The sequence below is a fragment of the Empidonax traillii genome, unplaced genomic scaffold (assembly GCF_003031625.1).
Source record: "Empidonax traillii isolate 1590-97213 ecotype Southwest subspecies unplaced genomic scaffold, ASM303162v1 scaffold415:size763157, whole genome shotgun sequence".
NCBI lineage: Eukaryota > Metazoa > Chordata > Aves > Passeriformes > Tyrannidae > Empidonax > Empidonax traillii.
This window is the reverse complement of record NW_020955608.1, coordinates 375317-397286: the sequence shown is the minus strand read 5'-3', so window position 1 is coordinate 397286 and position 21970 is coordinate 375317. Positions and strand designations below refer to the sequence as shown.

General features: G+C 36.4%; 1 protein-coding gene across 1 annotated transcript in view; it reads right to left on the bottom strand.

Annotated features, from left to right (window-relative positions):
- The window catches only part of MPP5 (membrane palmitoylated protein 5), a 56352-nt gene that overhangs the window by 22790 nt on the left and 11592 nt on the right, over positions 1-21970 (bottom strand). Inside the window, exon 2 of the mRNA XM_027894034.1 lies at positions 5510-6022. Coding sequence (XP_027749835.1) covers positions 5510-5876 — 367 coding nt within the window. The 5' untranslated portion in view covers positions 5877-6022. The remainder of the gene's footprint in view (positions 1-5509; positions 6023-21970) is intronic.

The following is a 21970-nucleotide window of genomic DNA, read 5'->3' as shown; positions in this document are numbered from 1 at the left end:
CATCCTACCCACCAAAGGTCAAGGGTTTCTTCCTATAACCACCAAGGGAATAAAGGGCAGTAGTTGCACAGAAAGCTCGGACACCGGCTGCGCAGGATATTCCACTGGTGAAACTCAGTACAACACACAACACTAATTAAGGTTGCCAATGTCCCACTAGGAAATTGTGTACACAATATACTGCCTACCACATGGGGAGAAATACCCTTTGGAGAGAAGGATAAAGAACACTCTACAAGTGAGAATATTTGCTAAACAGGATGATGTCAGCTGGCAAAATTCTTATCTAGTGGAGTACACAGAGAACTAAAGTATCTCTGCAACTCATTCTCTCAAGTCTGAGGAAGTGCACTATTTTCAAGCATTAAGAAAAATAAAAGTGTGTAAAACAGGTGTTATCATATAGCTCCCACTGATACCTGTTCAATTAAGAAACACCTCAACTCAAAGTTCTGTTATTTCTTACTTTTGCTGGATTCAACAAGCAGTGAGCGAGGTGTTAGAGAAGAAACTGACTTTTTCTAACTCCTCCTGCAATTATTATTTTATTCCATTATTTCTGAATTGTCTCTCCTTCCTTATATATCTGAAAATTCAAATACACATATACAAATGCACACATACACAATTCTTTCTAATACCTACAAGATATAAATTCAAATAGACAGACATATTACTCTGTATCTATAAGAAAGACATTCTGTTCCTAGACAACTTTATATATTCTCTTTTCAGCACTTTGCCAGTTCCTTCTGTGCTGCCCTTTCTTACAAATACCACAGCACTCTCTTCCCCATATAATTCCTTTCTACAGTGAGGCTTCACCTGCTGGATGCCAAAGCCTTACACCAAGTGATTTCCCATCAACACGAAAAAGTAAACAAATATACCCCTCATCACAATGATAAAAGAGAGATAATGCTTGAAAGGAGCGCAATGAAATATTCCTCAAAAGATAGCAATCAGTTTTCTAGTCACTTGTTTAATAAAAAACCCATACACATAAACCCACATACAAATCTGGTTTTATGCATGCCTAATTCTCTCTGAGTTCCTGCTTCTAAAGTCTAGATCACAGATTAGATTTTGGTGCAGCGTTTGGTTTTCTTTGTTGGTTTTGGTCTTTTTAAATAACAATTAAAAAAAAAAAAGCCAGGTAATGAAAGACTCCATCTCTAGCTATTTCCTGTTGAAAGACTGTCTTGAGGAAAAGAAGTTCAGTAAAAGACTAACATCTGCATTTACTCACAGAAAAGTCAGGGTTCTTTTGCAGAACAAGTCCATTTTTTAATTGTAGATCAATCAGCAATCAAATACTGATTTTTGTCAAGTCCTCTTTTACAAGAAGGGTTGCAGCCTTTTTCCATTAGACTACGAAATGGCTGGAATGTGAGTGAGCACTTTGCACTACACGCATTAATCAAAAGACTGCCAGGGCAGAAGTATGCAACTGCAGGGGAGGACCCGCGGTCACAGCTTAACATCTTAGATTAGAAAATTAAGAAAAGAAAATAAATGTTGTTTATCGCCCAAAACAAAAAGTTAAGAACAGCAAGCCTAAGAATATAGGTTTTATTATATGTCAGCACTAATATTTTCATTCCCAAGCTTTTTTATAGATCTATAGAGTACTCTATGTGCTGGTGCCATCCCTTTAATTCTCCAAATATAACTTGAATCACGGGGCTAAGAAAAGTAGTTTTGGTAAAAGAGTATTTCTGAAAATCTACTTGTAACATATTTATAAATAAGTTTTGGCCAAGGTATAAAAGTAAAAAAGTTTTTCCCTTAAAAAAAATTCACGGTAGTCAGAAAGGATTTACTTCCATGAAATGTCAGTTACTCATTTAACTAAGTTAACTGAATGAACTGTAGCAAACAAAAACAGTCTACATTTTATAGAAGCATACTGCTGTAAAAAAGCCAGTTAAATGCTCATGTTTTAGGTGCAGAGAATGTTATTTCCATTGAGACAGCTGTCTAAATCATATACTGTTTTGATAATAAACATGCCCTTTAAAATTCTTTTGATTAAGTGTCCTCCTTTGTTCTTGTAAATAAAATCTGACTTGTTTAATCTAGTCTGCTTTTTTTTTTTTTTCTACGATTAAAACATTAAAGACTTGGCAAAGATCTGCCAAATTAGACATTGGCACTTAGAAAATTATTTTAAAAATACAGACACACAGGTCAACATTCTTACTTAAAAGATTATCTTCAGGTGAAGTTCTATAGATTAACAAGGACACAAGCAAAATTAAAGTCAGTATTTTAAAAAATATTGAACAAGGGAAGTTTAGCACCTCTATAACTCACTAGAAGCTGTCCAGGCTTACTTGGGGTTTTCTAATCAAGCTCAGAGATTTGTGAAAGTGACGAAGCACGTTAACCTGGACAGCAAAAGTGGAAAGAGGGAAAGAGCAGGAGCAGTGTAGATCAGAAATTCAGTAAAATCAAAGAGGCAACTACAAAAAATTCCACATGCTAGCAGTGATTTTTTTTAATAAAGTCATAGGCAGTAAGTTCCCTGGAGATCAAAAAGTTGTATACGTAAATTTAAAAAAATCTGGCCTCTCTAATTCAGGTTTTGAATAAAAAAGCAAAAGTAATAATGGATTCAAGTCCCCTCTCTAAATCTGTATTATTCTGTAATTGTATTTGTATATAAATACATATTCAGAAGACAATATCCCTAGCCCTGATACTAATCAGAACCAGACATCTTTCAGGAAAAAAAGTATTCTTCCTTTGAAATTTAGCATTATTGTCAGATGTCAGAAAGATTCCTCCAGAAACTGGACATGCTTAATAGTAGAAGAAAACTTTGGAAGAGTTCAAGCTACTGTAGAAGCACTTTGCTAAATTTAAAATTTAACCTAGTTTTGATTCTTTAGGGACTGCAGTGGTTAGAAGACCACAGCATTTCACTTAAAACTATTTTCTCCTATGTTTGCAACAACTCAACATCACAGTTGAGTATAAGCAAAAGCACCACTCTTAATCACAGAATAGGTCATTTGGTCCAACCTCCTTGCTCAAGCAAGGTCACCCTAGATCACATGGCACAGGATTGTGTCAACAGTTCCTGAATATCTCCAGTGAGGGACTCCACAACCTCTTTGGGCAATCTGTTCCAATGCTCAGTCACCTGCACAGGAAAGAAGTTCCTCCCCATGTTCAGGTGGAACTTCCTGTGCATCAGTTTCTGCCTGTTGCCTCTTATCCTATTGCTTGGCACCAGTGAGAAGAGTCTGGATCCATCCTCTTGACACCCTCCCTTCAGATACTTATAGACCTTGATGAGGTCCCCTCTCAGTCATCTCTTCTAATGAATAGACAGGTTCAGGTCCCTCAGCCTTCCATGGGAGAGGTGCTCCAGTCCCTTAATCATTTTTGTTGCCCTCCACTGGACCCACTCCAGGACCTCCACGTCTCTCTTGTACTGAGGAGCCCAGAACTGGACACAGTACTCCAGGTGAGGCCTCACCAGGGCTGAGTAGAACTGGATCACCTCCCTTAACCTGCTGGTCATGTTCTTCCTGATGCACTCCAGGATACCATGGGCCTTCTTGGCCACAAGGGCACACTGCTGGCTCACAGAGTGCTAAACTATAAATCCCCTCCTCTTCAATCTTAAGTCTATCTGATCCAAACAATGATCACATCCAAACTTTAATTACAAAAGTGGAGTTTGCTCTTGTGGACAAAAATCACCTAGTCATTTTCCTTCAAGATGCATCCTATATCATATATTGCTATTTCCTAATTTAACTCTTTCCACTTACACACCTCTGTATTCTTCCTGTCTCCAGTGTTTGGTGTTTCTCTTCTTACATCAAGTATTCACAGAATCCTACTTCAATTCACACCAGTCTCTCCCCTTCTAAACTTGCTGAGCCAAAACTAGTTTCCTCCTTCCAGCTTTTCACAAATACTTTCTCTGAAAATCCCTCAGCTTCTCCTGCAGCCTGTACCCTTTTTAACGCCTCACTGAAAGATCTTAAAACCTACCTTTCATCATCACAGTTTCTCCACCATTACCTCTCCTTTCCAAACAGTTTCAGTCTACTCCAGCTCCTTAATGGTTCTCAAGCGTAACAGACCCATACACATTACTCCTTTCTCATCACTACCAGCTCCCATAGCTAGCTGTTTTGAACCTAGCCCTCCCTTCAAGTTCTCAGCATCTCAGGCATGAAAACGAGCCCCAACTTTCTAATTACAAATTAGTCTTTCCTTCCTTCTGTAGATCCAATTTCCACTTCCTCCAGTAGTAAGTCTTCAGAGCTTTTGGCCACTGTGGCTAAGCAAGTTCCAACTGAAGTCACTTCTACTGTTTGATGTCCATTTTTGCATCTTCTGCTTCATGCTCCCTCTAAGAAGCGAATTTCACAATCGAATACCTAACACTTCACAAAGTTAAGGAAGGAATTTGCTTCTTACAAAGAGATGTCTCAGAGAGAAGCTGACAAGCTGTGCACTAGAACAAGGTACACCTGCCTTGTTTGTAACTGACCCTGCTTTCCACAGGAGGTTGAACAGGATGACTTCCTGATGACCCTTTTAACCTAAATTTTCCTAAAGAGGGATTTGTGCAATAAGGATTACCAGAGGTTATGGACCTGAGACATGTCTTTAGCAGAAATGTTGCTTGGGCACACAAACAGATGAAGTAAAAAAAGAATAAATTGGCAATTTCATAGCTATTTTTCACTCTGTGGTCTCAACTACCAGCCAATAGGAAAAAAAAATTGCCTTTTTAAAGCAGTCTGGATCTGCTGACAGGTATAGATTTGGAAATTTGAACTGGACTCCTACAAACTCCAAATGCCTCTTTTTCACTCCAGCAACATAACACCTTTCCTTTTAATAGATACTTACGTTTGAGTAAGAAAGGTTAGAAACTTTTTCTACACAAGCACAGTTAAAACAATGACAGATATGGAAAATTTCAGTATCTACTTCTTCAAAGATTATTGACATTACATTTTCATCAATGTCTAAGGGCCAAGGTAAACAGATTTTCATTATCAACTTTAAGAGAAGTATTGGTGTGACATTTATATTAGATGACAATTGACAATGTAAGAGAGTGAGAAAAAAAACACCAGCATGTTTCTCTGTAAAATATTAAAACTGCTTGCATTTTTATTTTAAATGACAATCTGTGTTTATTTATTGCTTATTCTGGTCTGTGGTTCATCCAACATCATAAAAGTGGGTATTACTTGCATTGTTTTCCCCAGTCTTAAGAGGATAAAGACATCAGTTGAATCCATTAGTTATCTACAGGGTATTTCATTGTTTCCTGAATGCATCAGTTTTAAAAAGTTTGCTGAGGCACAGTCTGATGTTTGACTAAGTAAAAAAAACCAAAAAAAGCCACCAAAAATCCAAAGGACCAGACTTTAAATCTGAATAGGAAAAATTAACTGAGTTAGGTTTTCAGTGGCCTAAAAGAACATTATTATCAACTAAATATTTATTCCACTCACTGCATTTTACCTACCTAGTGTCTTCACAGTGTAATGAGGACTCTCCAAAACAATTCCTTCTTCTGTGTCAAATATTGGATTATCTATACCAGTTTTAGGAGGAATTTGTGCTAGTTTCTTTAGCCTCATGGAAGCAGTAAGGTCCAGTTCTTGCTTCTTTCCCTCTTCTTCTCGTCTGCGCCTTATGTCTTCCTGTTGCTGACGGATTCGCTCAAGTTGAGCGCTCCGCCGCATGGGCATCATCCTGGAGCCCAAATCCCCAGGGCAATCAACAGCCATTTCTCTGTGCTTCTGAGGTTCCTCAGGAGATGCAAGATCCACATTTTTTGTCTCATTGTCAGAATCTTCTGTGATATGTCCATTCATATGAGAAGTTGTCATGATTATTTGTAATTACCCTTATGCTCTTCAAATACAAATGCTGTTGTTTGGCCAGTTTTCGTTATAATGTTGTGTGAAATCCATCATAAATTTAAAAATGTTTCCCTTCCATCACAAGACGCTTGAGAAACATCCAGGAGGAAAATCTGATGAAAGATAGTCAAAAGAAGTTAATGAGTAACTGCATTAATAAGAAAACACCTAAGGTCCCCAGCTGTCAGGACAATGAAACTTTTCGTCCCCATTTACAAAGCACTTCTTCCCCTACTAAGAACTACAGAATCCTTATAAATCTTTTTCACACATTTGAGTAAACTTCATGTGCCAATGTTAGAAAAGGAGCACTGTTTAAACTAATATTAAAGCCTCTTATATTCCCCAGTGAAAGCAGTGGCGATTCCATACTTAACACAAGTGCAAAGCAGCAGTCTCTGAGAGTTCCCACCCAGTTTGAATTTATTCCTTCATTCTTAAAAATTCTATCTAACACAAACCATGCTTACACTCCTAGAAACCCTAAATATGAAAAACTTGCTGTTAATGACATATTCATAAGTAGTTTAGGATGTTAAACACCAGTAAAGATATTTGCATTTATTGTTCATAAATTGAGGCAGTGATATGTGAACATTGCTTCCCAGGTTCAGAGAAGACAGGTCTGGCATAGAGTTCTTCCAAAAGATACTATATAAAGCAGCCTGGAACTGCACTTACACATTTCCAAATAAAGTCCTAGGACAAGGGTTGGGCAGTTCCAGTTAGTAGCTACTCTTAATACTTCCTACAGGTACGCATTAAAGCAGGAAGAATTAAATACAAGAGTAAAAATCCCTTGTGTGGGTGTACGGATGTACAGATCGGACAGAGAATAACAATTAGTTTCCACAGTCAAGTAGTGACGTTCCACTATACCCCATCCATCTTAATCTGGTTTCTTATTTCTGATGGTTCAGGTCAAAGAATTTAAGTGTCTTGATAAATATAACCCCTCAGCTCCTGAATATAATACATATAACAGTGTGTTTTGAACCACATTGCCTTTCTGTATCACCATGCCAGTGATACATTATCCTCAATCTAATTGAAACATCATAGAATTAATAGATAGTTGTGTACCGTATTAGCAATATACTTAATTTTCCAAGTCATTTTTAATCCCTTTTTTTTTTTTTTTTTTTTTTTTAAGTTACTGAAAGGAAATACTGGAAAATATCTCCAAATATTATTATACACTGGATACACTGGAAACACTGAGACATAAAAGCCCCAAAACAACCACCAACTTTCTTAAACTAAATGTTTGTGTCTGGAGGAGTAAGAGAAAGATGCTTATGTTGTAATTAAGTTAAAAATTAAATATCTATAGTAATGTTTGGAGGAGCAGCAATAGAAACTCCTACACAAATTTCTGCCAGCTTGCAATTCTAAAAAAGTGCAGTTTCTCATTTTCATAAGGAGTAGCACACGGCGACATACAGCAACATTGAAACAATTTCCTGTATTTGTTTCCTGTCTAGTCAATACTAAAATAGTTATTACAAAAATCTTCGAAGAAGAAAATTCAATTAAAACATTGTATGGTAGGGATTTTGGTCCTTAAAAGACACTCAGCTGCACTGCACTGCTATATTCAACATTCCCACATTCAGGAGAAAAAAACAAAACCAAAAACAACAACAACAACAACAACAAACCAAAACAAAAAAAAAAACGCAACAAAGAAGCCAATCAAAACCTTCACGGTACTGGAGCCAGCACTGCATGTACTTCACAATTATTTAGTGCCTGTAAAGCTTTCAGATAGTGTCCAACTTGAAAAGAACAGCTTTTCAAAGAATAATGTCACAAAGTTAGCATTCAGAAAAAGCACCACATTAAAAAGAAACAGTCTCCGAAATTCAGAGAAAGGCAGATAATTAAGCAAAATGATCCTCGGAAAGCCACATTTCCCCTTCTGAAAAGGCAACTTCACTGTACAGAAATACCAATCCCCAAAAAAGGAAGTCTCATTAGGTACAATAAAATTGCAAAGAACTCTAATTTAACTGTGGGTGGAAGATTAATTCAAATTCTTTTTCAACTGCACTGTATTGGTCACTGCTTGTCTAGAGACTGAGCCTTTTCAAAGTTACACTCTTTTCAACTCTGACAAGCTGAAAGAAAACTCACATTCCTCAGTCTATATGGTACAACCAACAGGTGCTGAAACAACTTGAGAAAATGAATAATATTCATTTAATCAGTACTAAAGAAGCCAAACCAGTATCTGAGGACAAGCAGCAACTAAAATGTAACTTTACACTCAATCATGTGTAAGCTAAATGATGTTACACTGACTAAAGAATCCTAATCAGAAAGAATAATCAGAAAATTAAGTTGATGGCAAACATTTAATAACTGATCAAAAATATTTACAGTGAGATTAGCTACATCTCCTTCATCAAATTTTAAAGTACCAGTAAAAAAGGGTCCACTTAAACCTCACATATTTGTATGCAGAATGAGAAGATTTAAAACCTCTTCAGTTTAGTAATAAGCACTGAAGACCAGAGAAACAAAAATATAGTCTGAAGTAAATATTCATAGGCAATCTTAGCAACATTGTTTACACTTTCAGTATAAGCTGCATGCAAGACACAAAGGGTGTATGAATTCTTGGAACAGGGTAACCAAGACATTTAAGCGCCCTGTGATAACAGCTGCTTACTTTCAGTATTTAATATCTGAGCCAATCAGGTAAGAAAGAAACAAAAGTTACAGAAAATTAGAGCTCTCCCGCAGTCACACTTTCACAGCAATAGTCGGAAAACCACAATAAAAATTTAAGAGAGTTTCAGAATTTTAAATACAAAGTAATTTAGATATCCCAGAAAGCCAGATACCTCTGAAACAAGCAATAAACAGTACAGCAAAATAATCACACTCAGCTAATACAAAAGATGATACAAAATAACCCAGATCAGGCACACTAAAATTTGATGTTAATGAAACATCAAACCAACTACACAAAAACCAGATCCCCTAAATATAACCAGTATGTAATCCATAAAAGCATAGGTGTGCTGCAAGTCTGGAGTGCTGAACAATTTCCTTTAATCAGAGAACTTCTGGAAATCGGTGACCCCTTCCAAACCTAAACCCCCTCTTCTTTCTACTGTCTCAAGTCTGCATCAGAGATCACAAAGCCTCATCTCCAAGAGTTTTGGAAAAATACTACTGCCCAATTGCAACAAATGAAATCAGCATATAGGGAAAAAAAAATCAGATCATCTCTGAAGTCCCTCTCTACACTGGTCCTAAGAATGTAAAATGTAAAATGTAAAATGTAAAATATAAAAATGATAAAATGTTAACTTGGTCCTCAAATAAAGGGTGTGGTGTAGCTGAGGTTAAAAATAAGATTCAGCTTAAGGCAGGCACCAGGAACAGAAAATTTTATTCTAACCAATAAGCAGGGCATCAAAAGTCTTATGATGAATAATTTCAGAAACTTTTCTGTCAGAAAGTTTCTTTTGCAATTTTAAAAATTCTATGATAGCAACAATAAGGGAAGGTTGTTATACCAAGTCTGTTCTCTACAAGTTGTGGATCATCCAATAAAACAGCTTTTTAGCCCAAGGGAAGCTTATTTTGCTAAATTAATACTTAGAACTATAGAGGAAAATTTACGGACATATTCAATAATACTAATTTTTACTACTTCATATGTACAATCTATATAGCAACATTTGTAATTAAGAGAATTCCTTTCTGCTTTAGAACTTGGTAGTAACAGTTTCTATGTTTTTTAGATATGTACAAGTCTCTATTACACAGAGTTTGGTTGTTCAAAGTTTAATAGGGTTAAATTGTGGCTTGGACCATCTTCCTTTGAACTCTCGATATCTAACTGGGGAATCACAAGACCTGTAGAGCTTTCCAAACAAAGCAGATTTATGAGTCTGTCTGTCCAACTTCATATCACAAGTCTTACCAACACAGTCCTGGAAAGCATATGTGAAAGTCTCTTCTTCACAGATTACTTTTACTTTCGGTCAGAGGAGGGTTTTTATAAACTGACAACATTAGCACAGCTAATGGGAAAGAGCACTTCAATCCCTCTGATCACTATCAGGCATCACGTACAAGATTCTGACAATCAAGTAATTATGAACAGCAACCAAACCGTATTTCTGATAAAGTTCAAACCAGCAAAATTAAAGAAAAAACCCACAACTACTGTCTAGCTAACTATACCTGCTGCTCTCAAAAATACTGTATTTTACAAGTCACCAATCATTCTTCATGCTAACAATGTCAGGCTTCAATAATCTTTTTAAACACCTTGAATACACAAACTAGAGCACAGACCCTGAAAGAAAACACACACACACACGTAACTGTGATCACCTTGGTGTGCAATGTAGATGCTGGTATAAAATACATGCTGACAGGGGCAGCAACAGAAGTGCCATAAACGGGTTTACATTTTCACTTGCTTCCTAGGGACTGTGGTTGGTGTGCATAGCAATCCTAATTGCTTTAACAACTAAATTCTGTACAGTAAAATTAAATTTGCTTTGCTTCAGCAACTTCCAAAGAGCAAAAATGACATTTTCTGGAGGCTGAGGCTGGGTGTTACATTTCGGTGGTGTTTAAAATTCTTTCAGTGCAGTGCTAGAAGTATGATTAGACCCGATAGTTCCCTTTTTAAAATTCATTAAAGCTACAAATTCTGAACGACTGCAAGGAAGTTCAGTGCTTACCTCCAACTGAATGTCATTAGTTATGGCACAGATTAGAGCATAAAACCCCAACCTACATCTGTAATTATAATATAAACACAAGAAATATATATTTAACATCAGCGCAGTGCAAAAGATTTATCATCAGCTTAAAATTATATACTATGAGAGACATGTTATATTAAAACATTAATTAAAAACAACTGGAAGATGAATTTTAGGCTCCTGAAGTGAATTAGAAGTTAGATTAAAATCATATACAAGATGTTTTGTGATATCTGATTTACTAATAAAATATGAGCATAAAATTATGCTACATAATTTTTATTACTATTAATTATTATTAATAATACCTCACATAATGGTGTGTCTTCTGGTATTTTTACTCAGTACTTCAGATTTCTAAGGAAGTCATAAAAAAAAAAAAAAGAAGTCATAAAAATTACAAAATAGCAAAGTAAAGCACTTCACAGGCTCAGTGTAGGGGAAAAAAGCTTTCCTCGCATCATCTCCCATGCACCATTTAATCTTCAATGGTGAACTTTTTCTTTAAGTGAATCTGCAAAATTAAGAGACTTGGAAGCCAATTACATAAAGGAAAACACAACATAAACCATGTTGCACAGCATAAAATTAATCAGTATTTGATGAGAGTTAAAGACTGGAGTTTATGATAGAAAATACTTCAATATTTCGTATGGAGCTTAGCAGTACCTGAAATAACTGGTACAGACTGGAGCAGCCTGATGTTTTTCAAAAACAAGTAAAAGTTAGAAAACCTCTGACAACTTGATACTTTTTTTTCTTTAATTAAAAAAATTGTGGTGGAAAAAAGTAATTACCTTTACACTAGCTTTGCAACACATTCAAGAATGTGACTTCTGGTGCAGTTTTGTTTTTTTCAGTCTACTATTATTATTTAGACTATTCTTTCCTGTAATTAAACGTTCTAGCATAGACTTGGTAGTGGAAGAAAACTCTTCCTTTAATATCTAGCTGACTCTTAGTTCTAGTAATTTCAGAACAGAGTTCACTATAACACCTGTCAAGCACAGTAACTCAGAACAACGCGAATTTCAAAGGGCTTTCAGACATGCCAAGAGGTTTTAACATTCCATGCTCACTTACATGTGCAAGATATGTGGATCAACAGCAAAAGGGGCTAATGCCTCAAAATGAACATAATTTTCATCGTTAGCACTTTCTAAATAACAAAACACTTTTGAAAAAACAATGTTAACTTACAACATTAAAGCACAAAGAAACTGATGAAACTGAAAAGTGAGATTCTAAGGTCAGATTCCACTTTCATAAATTGTATAAATAAATTGATCAACATGCAAGCCTGGGAAATTATTAGCACATTTTTATATCACATTGGTATTACACTTAACAACTGCGGTCTATTTAGACATTTAATTTTATTTGGTTTGTTTTTCTGTTAAGGCAGTGGCACCAATCAAAAAAGTTACAGCTCAAGAACTGGACAGTCTAAATTATCAACTTCAAACGACACAGGTCTACTCCCTACAAAAGACATATAAACAGTGTTTCCATGAAAAAACACGCATTGATAGGAGAAGTACATCACGCCAATCAAGGTCCACATCCCTGGGACCTCTCTACAGCAATTGTACCTTTGCAGTAGCATAGATGCAAGATACTTTTGCAGCAGTTGTATGAAGAGGAATGAACAACTAAAGCTTATTGAAATTCTTGCCAATCTCTCTGTGAAAAACACATGCTGCATGCTCTATTAGCAGCAACCTTCCTTGGTTAGCATTGCAATAGTGAGGTCCTTTAATCAGTTAAGTTGATAGCACAGATCAAACAGGAAGCTTTCTTTAGTTATAACAAATCTTTCTACTGCATTTACCAATGCTTTTTTTCCCCAGCTACACAAATAATTAAAATGCTTCCAAAGTTGACTGATATTAAAAACAACCACTGAAAACATTAGGAATAAACATTTTACATGCCATAATTCCTTTTTTGTTTAAAATATACACAACCACTTACACATCACCATTAATTTCTGCCTTTTAGATCAAATGAAAAATAGACAGGAAGGGGAATAAAGTTTCAGCTGGGCTGAGAGGGAATGACAACAGAAACAAATTTGAGCAGGCTAGATCACAGCTAGACAGAAAAACTTTAAAGACACTCGTCAAGGTCATTTAAGCATATTTTATAATTCAGTAATACAGTATTTAGGTTCTGCTCATTTTTGGCATCTGTTTCCTCAAGAAAGCCCTGACATAGTTGAACACTTCTGTGCTGACAAGCCCTAAACTGTGGTGAGGAGCACAGCAGAGGGCAGTCTCTGCAGCAATTAATGAAAACCTGAGAAAAAAAGAACAAAGCTATTTCAAAAAGGAGCTCACAGAAACATCCAAGCTACAGCTCATTAAATGGTCTGACACCCACATCACCCCAAAACAGCACAGTGATATGCCACCCTAGCATCCCACCATGGCTTAGATTAATAGGCTACAACTATGCATACATTTGAATAACCATATCTAATCAAGTCTTTAGCAACAACAATCCCTGTGACAAGAAACAATTATTTTATACACAGATATGAGTGGATAAGATGAATGTCTACAGGCTGCAATGAAAAGATGAGAGAACAGTGAAAATAAAAAGGAATTACCGTAATTTAGCAGTTACTTAAAAATGTTTAGAAACCTTCAAGCATAACAAATGAAGACTAAAGAAATTCCTAGAATTCCAGGGATTGTTAACAGATCGCAAAGGACAGCAAGAAGCATGATAACAAGACAGTCATTTCACAGTTTAGACTTCAGTTTTCATTGTCTTTAAAGTAAATATGCCTGTCCTTGCTTTAAACAGGGATTATATTCTCTGCGAAATTAAAAATACTGCTGCTATTTTAGTTCTCTAATAAGATTCCCCTACCCCCTTCAAATTGTATCCTTGTTCACTCAGGCTCTTGCAGCCTGGTCTCATTTTAATCTCCCTATTTTTTAGCATGTTATTTTTAATGCCAATGCTCGCCACTGCTTCAGTATTAATAGCAAACGTTCATGGTTACTAGTATGTATATGACACTTTCACTTCAAAGAGGTGACTGAACCAAAACTAAACTCATCCCAAATTAAACTGAAAATACAATATTCCATAATTTCCATCTCATCTGACACTTAAATTCATTCAAAATGGTATTAGTTTAGTCCTCCACAGCAAGTTATCCTTATGCTGTAGTTACAATACTCTAAAGAAAGATAAATTTCTTCCTTATCTTTTATATTCCAGTACTCACTGAATTCAATAAACATATTTAGAAACATGATCTAAAGAAAATGGGAACATAGCTCTTTCTCTAAAGCTTTTATCCAAAACTGCCAAAACATTAGCTATCTAATTCAACAGTCTTCAGAGAGTATACAGGGATCAAGACTGTCTTCTAATTTTATATGATTGAGCTTTGCAAGTTCAAAAAAGCAAAGTCTCCTACCATTATGTAACAAAGATTCATGTGCTAGCTTCTTTCACGTGGCCATCTTCCTCAGGCTCTTTTCAACTCTCTTTTGCAATATTAATTGAATGTGTGTCAGGAGTGATTTTTAAGTTTGTTTTTTTTTTTCTAAATTCTCCCTAATGATTTAACCTGATTAGCCCTGTCACTATACTATTCATAGGTAAGTGGGAAAGGAGAGGACAAGAATCTTCTGACTTGTTTTTCTGACTCTGAAAATAAGTTGAGACTTCTAGAGATTGACATTCTGAAAAACAGAACATAAATCACAAAACTATAAAATTGATGATCTCTGCACTTCAGAGAACTCACAGTCACATACCAAAGACACAGAACAACCACATTTCATTTGAGCTCTTCTCTTGTTATTTATAGGATGGAAAACCCTAAATCACAAACTATTTTAGCTACTCAAGTCTCTGATGTCCCAAGTGTTTCCTAAACTCTTCCTAAATTCTTAAACTTATCTGAGATCATGGTGACTGTTTCAGCGAGCAAATCCCTAAAAAACTGCTGCATAAATTTTAAAATTTTCCTTCTGAAGTATTTTCTCTTCATGGTCAGAATTCCCTAAAGTATCTGTAGTTGATTTTTCTGGAGGACACTGTAAGCAAGGCATACCAGACATGCATGTTGACTTTTTCCTATGATATCTGTTTCAGTACTACAATTATGATGAGATGTCCTATAAGACAAAGGTGACAAAAGTCCTTCCTACTACAGAAAGAAGAAACCATCCTCAACCCAGATAAGTTGAATGGATAACTGTGGCAAATATATCCCCCAAAGAACCAACTGGTGAGAGTTAAAGTTTGCAGAGGATTATGCTTAACTGGATCTGTGCCCATGAAACCTGCTGGGATGCTTCTCACTCCAGAGAAAACAAGTAGCAAAGTCAGAACTCAGAATTTTGCAGACTGAAACAACTGTTCAGAATTTGCAGTGCTGTAGTTTCTTAACACTGTGTCAGTCACATTGCAAACATCTCAGTAATTTCTTGAGGGAACTCACATAATTCATGTTTGTGCACAGCTAACTCCCCGACTGTTCGAACAGAACAAAGCTGACTAGGCTTTCAAGTGTGCCCTACTTTTGCATCCTTCCAAACAGAATTCATAGTTCATGAATTTATGACAAGAACAAAAAAAAGAGACTGTCACTATGATTGTTTGGACTGTTAAACTGTGCTAGTTTGCTGCTGCTAAAGACTTGCAGTCTCGTAGCTCTTGACTGCTCCCTTACCCTCTCCACTTTTGGTTGTACAGCCAATACCTTCTCCCACAGCTTCGAAGTCTGTCAAAACCATCACTAAGTCATTTTAATTCAACAAGATTGCAGAATGTCATAAAATACTTGTTTGGTTGGGTTTGGTCAAATTTGCATGCTAAAACAATCATAATAATTTGAAAGGTGAAAAGACTGGCACAAGGGTTAGGAGCAAGTGGTAGAGACCACGGAGGTAAAGAGGTGAGGACAGAAACAAGCAGCAACTCCTCACCCCAGCAGCAGAGAGACAACTCTAAATAGGACTGCATCTCATGGAACCATATTCTCTGAGTTCATTCACTTCTCCTCATCCCCCTAAAAATCTCAAACAACTACTCATTCTTTTCATCCTAAAAAACACCAACAAAATCCACAAAAAAACCCCACCACAGAAAAGCAACCACACACCTACCACCATTTGCATCTTTTCCTGATGATGTGAACTCCTAGGACAGTTGAAAGAAAGTACTGGTTTCTCTTCAAAAGCATACTCTGAAACGCTGTGGGTGTAAAGTACCACAAAATTTGCATTTCTCTTTGAGGATATTTCCTCCCAAATAAAAATGGTAAATTAAGCACCCAAGTGTTCAACATGGTGAGTTCAACAGCTGAACATCTCTGCACATTCATTACTTTAAGATACTCAACTAGTATTCTCAATCTATTATCTTTGTGTAAATAGTACAAAACATACGAGATGAGAATCCAGGACTCAGAAGTAAATGCCTTTTTTTTTTTTTTTTTTGTAATGGACAGCAATAACAGAGATAAATCTTAATTTTCTGGGTACTTGCAGTAGAAGGCATAAAACAGTACACCTACTAAATGAACACTAACAGAAATAAATACTACCTCAAGCATACAATGGAATTTATATATGGATAGCCACTTGGGAATGGACAAAAATTAAAAATCACCCTTTCCAGCATATATCCCAATGAGCTGTTAAACTTGAAGAAACAATTTCAACCCTGACCAAAGAACCTGTGCTGATTTCTTGGTCATATATTATAAGGCAAAGCTGATGAACAAACTTAATCAGATCAGTAACTTAAAACACAGACCACAAGGAAAACTCACAGAAAAATACTTTATGTTGAATATTACCAAAATTTCACTATTGGATGTGAAAATCTAATGCTCTGTAAATAACCTACATTACTAGACTTCATAATAAAAATGCATGACAAAGCTTCACAAGGCTATAAAGACATAACATTATGGAGAACTTCTGTGTCTTGTAAAAACAGTCTCTTTCCTATTAAATTTAAGTGGACTCTTGGGCCTAATGTTAGCAATGCATTACAGAAATTAAGATAAAATCCTGACAGGAACGAATGCAGTTCTGCAAACTCAATTCAAGAGCATAAGCACTGGGGCTGCAGAGTTCTCACAGTTCCACTCTTTCACTAAATCAAAGGAAGCACATTTGGTTTCCGAAACCTTGTTAAAGCACATGTTCTTTTCATTAAGAAAACATTAGAAATTTGTGATAAATTCACAAGAACGTAAGACTCCTTTCTATGTGAAGGCAGATAAACTTTTTTAGTACGTATTGGAGCAATAATCCTGTCCAGAAAACCATGTCGTTATTTGAGCTGTTGAACTAATATATTAAATATCACTATGCAATTCAGGGAAAAACACTGGCAAGCTAAGTGATCTAAGTCCCTCCTCAGAACTCTCAAATCATGGTAAGAAACTTAGAATCAACACTTAGGAAACTGGAATTCAGCTGAAACCTTTCTTTGCCTAAGATCACAGAGTGAATCTTTTAGTGCAATGAACTTCCAACACATCATTTGAACTCAATTCTTACAGCAATCAAGCTGAAGATGACTCTTCAAAGAGTGGTGGTGTAAACTCTGTTTAAAACCTTTTCCTTCTTTGGTAGCATCGTGAAAGCCTTCTTCCCCTCACCAACTTGAGAGTTCAAAGTTGAATACAGAATTTTGTTTCTTACACAAAAAAAAATTCTCAGTCATCTCTAAAATTCTGTGCCGGTGAAATGGATAAACAGGGAAATGTATGTTAACCTGTACTTTACACTTGCTTGTATTAACAAGTACACAGTAACTCATTAAAAACAAAAGCAAAACCCAAAAAAAAGTCCTAAACTCAACATAAATTTTGCCACATCATTAGAACTCTATAAAATAGTATCTGACAACTAAAACTTGTTCCATAAACTCATATTACCTACTACTACCCACTGTAATAAAGAAAATGGTAACAATAAGAGAAATGGAAATCTCAACCCAGAGACAGTTTTTCTGGTTTAATGTACAAGTTCAAAATTCTCTGATTTGTCCTCGCTTTATCGTTCATGCATTTTTATTGTGTCACACCTGAAACAAGTTTCTCAACAGAAAAGTAGAAAACAGATGTATGGGTATTATACAAAAGGGCACTACACATTAAGAATACATTCAAAAAATTTACAAAGCAATACTGGGAAGAATCCATCACACACCCAACCTCTTAAACAAACACCTAAAGATTAGGCTTGTACAAGTTACACATACCCGTGATGCAAACACATTTGTAAGCATTACCCCAACATAGCTGATAAATCTCTTTAAAGAAAACAGCACAACACTTTATTACCCCAATATTTATAACTCGGTCATCAGGTACTTCTGAATCAGAAGGAACTCAGTGTCCCAAATCCCGAAGATGTGAACTGTAAACTGTCTCATTTATAGCCACTTTATATGGCAGTGACTTAACCAATAACAATTTTTAGTTTCATTCCAGAATCACCATAATACAGACTCCTTTGGAACACACTTACTAGATGTTTGAGCTTCTTAAGAACATGACATCACAAAACTGAACATAAACTGCTACTAAATTCAAAACTCTAGAGCCAAATTTCCCTAATTAAGCTTATCTAAGAATGTAAGCAGCATATTTGGCAGCTCTCCTTTGGGTTAAATAATAAAGTCTTCAGTAAATTAGTCTTTAACAGGTTTTACTATACTAATACTTTGAATAAAAAGAACTGTAACACTCTGGGCGTAATGCATTTCTTTCTTAAATTCACATTTACATAACTGTAAAAAAATGAACTTTTGAGTGAAAGTATTACTTCTTAAGTCCTTCAGCAAAATGAGAATCCTGGATGCTGCCCTCTCATGCTGAGACCACACAGACAGGTGTTCTCCTCTAGCGATGGAGACAAATCAGTAATCTAACACCAGTCTTACGCACAAGGCTGCATTGGCACTATGATACTGAAGCATTCCAGAAACTGTTACAATTATGAAGTTATCCTAAGTAAAACTCATTAATAATATGTGCCACAAATACTGGCATTCACCACCAATAGCAGTCAGAACAGTCTGAAATATTCTTACTGCTTTTGACCCAAAAGTGGCAGCCTTGCCCTATTGCAAAACCAGGTGTCAAGACTTCAATTGCTGCTGCAGACCACCACCAGAAGCTGCACAACATGAATGCTAAGGAGGACCCATCTTGTTTTTCCCTTAGAGAAAAGAATGAAAATGCAAGGAGGAAAATGGGGAGAAAAAAGGGAAGAGTCTAGAACCAAAAGATACAGAGAGCAGCTCATTATTGAAGAAACCAGAGTAATTTTTCATTCAAGCAATAATCAAAAGAATAGCAAAGTTGAAGTACTCTAGATTCCCTGCTTATATAAAAAGCAGAATTCAGTGTCAAAGGGCAAGGCTAAGATGACAGAACAGACAGCAAGAACACTAACTGCATATGGGGCTCAGGGCCAATATCAGCATCTCGGTATGCTGCTTGGGAAGCTGCCACTGTCTTGACACAGAGCTTTTCAGATCAAAGAGGTCAGCCAAACGGTAACAGAAAAGAGCGAAAGCTGTGGTCCACTGGAAGAGATAAACTGTTTCCTCTCTATGACAGGGGAGTGGAAAGAAAGAAATAAAGCATATTTTCTCTGATTTAGGTATGAATCAGACATGTGATGAAAAGTTAACTGAGAAGGTTACATATGTAGACATTATAACCACCCACTTTGGTGCACTTACCTTGTAAGCGATAAGAAAAAGCAACAAATTTTGAAGACAAAACTCCGAATATCACTGCGAAGCACTAGAGCCATAACAACAGCACAGCACTCTTGTGCCTTCACTGCAGTGACCCTAAGAAACAGGCAGGTTTATCCAGACCCTAACCAAAACATCTGACAGGCTGCAAGTACTCTAGTTACTACCTGTCAGTGCATTCAGCACTGATAAGTCAATATACTTGAAAATACTTGGTCCTTCCCTTACCTAGCAATTTGAGGAGCCTTGACCAGCCAAAACGGAAGACTAGGTTTCCTAAACATACTTTGTCAAGATTTCCCAGCAGCAAATTGTCACAGTGGACCAGAGCAGCACAGCTGGAAAACCCCACAGTGCAGCAATACACACCACCCATGCCTCAACAAGCACGTATACCCATGTTTCAGAACAATCCTGAGTTACAGCCTCTACTTCTTCCTACCAGTTTTCCCACTTCAACGTAGGACATGATTCTGCAAGATGGAGACATCCTTTACCTTATCCCAGAACTCCCTTCCCCACTTTTCTTTACACTGGTTTTGGCATCTCTAGAGCTCTCCATGAAGCATCTTACTGGAATAAAATGGCTGAAAATAAACCCAAGAGAAAGATACCTCTCATTCTCAACAGCAAAACACTTTGAGATCATAAGAGATCATCTACATATTAAACAGTGGTCTCTCCATCACTAAAACGATTGATGCAAGTGATGACTTGCAGATTTTTAAAAGCTAAACTGTTATAAACTCTTATTTGGTATAGAGTAGACCATGGTATATGCTTTCTCCACTTTAGAACTTTACAAACATGGATTTCAGACTAGGAATAGGATTTTTGGGTCCCACATACAAATGGGATTTGTATGGCAAAATAGGAATTATAAAAGCTATCAGAATGCAAGCCAATAATGTCACCCAATACAAATAAAACTACTACTTAAGCAGTGTTTTCTTGATGTCTACCTGAATTGTTGCAGACTATTTTAAATTACTTGCTGTCAGTGACATTTTCTTAAATGTACTAGGTCACATTATGAGGAAAATACTTAATCTTTTTTTCTAAAAAAGAAATTAGACTAGCCTCCATTAAGATAAATCAATCAACATAATTTATAGAAGATAGGGAACTTCAGCTTTCTCTTATGTAAGGAAACAATGCACACCTTTCACCCAGAATAGGTTTTGCTTATTTGCTTAAAAGAACCAGAAGGGTCTAAAGATCAGTAGTGTAAATTAGAAAGACACAATAAGATTTACACATGAAACAACAGAAATACACAAATGGGTGTACAGATAAGGAACAGCCTACAGAAATTAATTTATGCATTTTTTTAATTAAAAGGTTATTCCACAAACGTTAAGAGCAAAAATGTGGTTTGCTTACAAAAGTCATTATGATTTTATTAAGGGCAGTGCACATAAGGAACCAAATAGCTGCGTAAACTGAAAAAGACATGCAAATACAAGAATATAATTTTAGTGAAGCCATCACATAACTGTAGCAGATAAATAGTATTGTTAGGCAATGCTGCTAGCTCCCTTTATCCCTCATGTCAAGGGAAAGGGCGTCAGGACCTCAGACTGTCTCAACAATTAATTTTTTTTTTAACCAGTAAATTTTTTTCACCACAGGACTGAGGAAGTATAATCAAGAGCATTGACATGACCACAGGTCAATTAAAAGAGTTTGCTAGCACAATTTTCAAAGTACCACTCAGTATAATGGCTGAAACAAAATCCATTTTAAATCTACAATAAAAATATTGTAATCAACATTCCCAGTGAGCGGTAAGAGACTAGGAAACTTTGCACAGCAGCAAAGACCGTAAATATGAATTTAGAGGACTAAACTCAAATGACACTGGGAAGTTCTTGGGTCAAGCACAACTGGCAGTGGCCTAAAATTAATAAACCATGCTAAATTTAATTTCTGTCCCTGCTATGCTAACTAGGCTCTCCAAGTTCTTGACAACTTATTAGCTCAGGCACCTGCATTTTAATGGCAAGGGCTCCCAGAAAACAGATTGCTCCCTCCCTGGCACTCCAATGCATCCAGCACTGTGGCTCGGCAGGGTGCTGGCCAGGTGACAGGTTACTGTCTGGGCACCAACCTTAAAGTCTTTTATTCACTAGAACATGCAACTGTTGTTTCTACAGACACCAAACAGTCCAATTATGAAGCCACTGAATATGGTCTTTCAGGCAAAGCTGGGTAGAATGAAAATATACTAACAAAGAATTTTAACTGAGATTTGAAATGCCACATATGAGGCCATTAAAGTCAGTTCAGGAATTATTTTGTCATAGTAAGAAAGTTCCAAAAGTAACAGCAGATGCTATGGTTTTCATTTTACATTTGTCAGACATACAACAGCAAATCTTTGTGGCTTAGAGTTCCTCATAAGAGGGTAGCAGAAATATGAAGCCATATGTTTTCTAAAAAGCCCAACAGGTTAGCCCAACTTCTAACCCAGCAGGTACACTGTGAACCAGCACTGGTACCTTACTTGAAAGCAGCTCCTCTCATGATTGTCCTAATGCCTCACCGACAGACGTTTTTCACTAACAG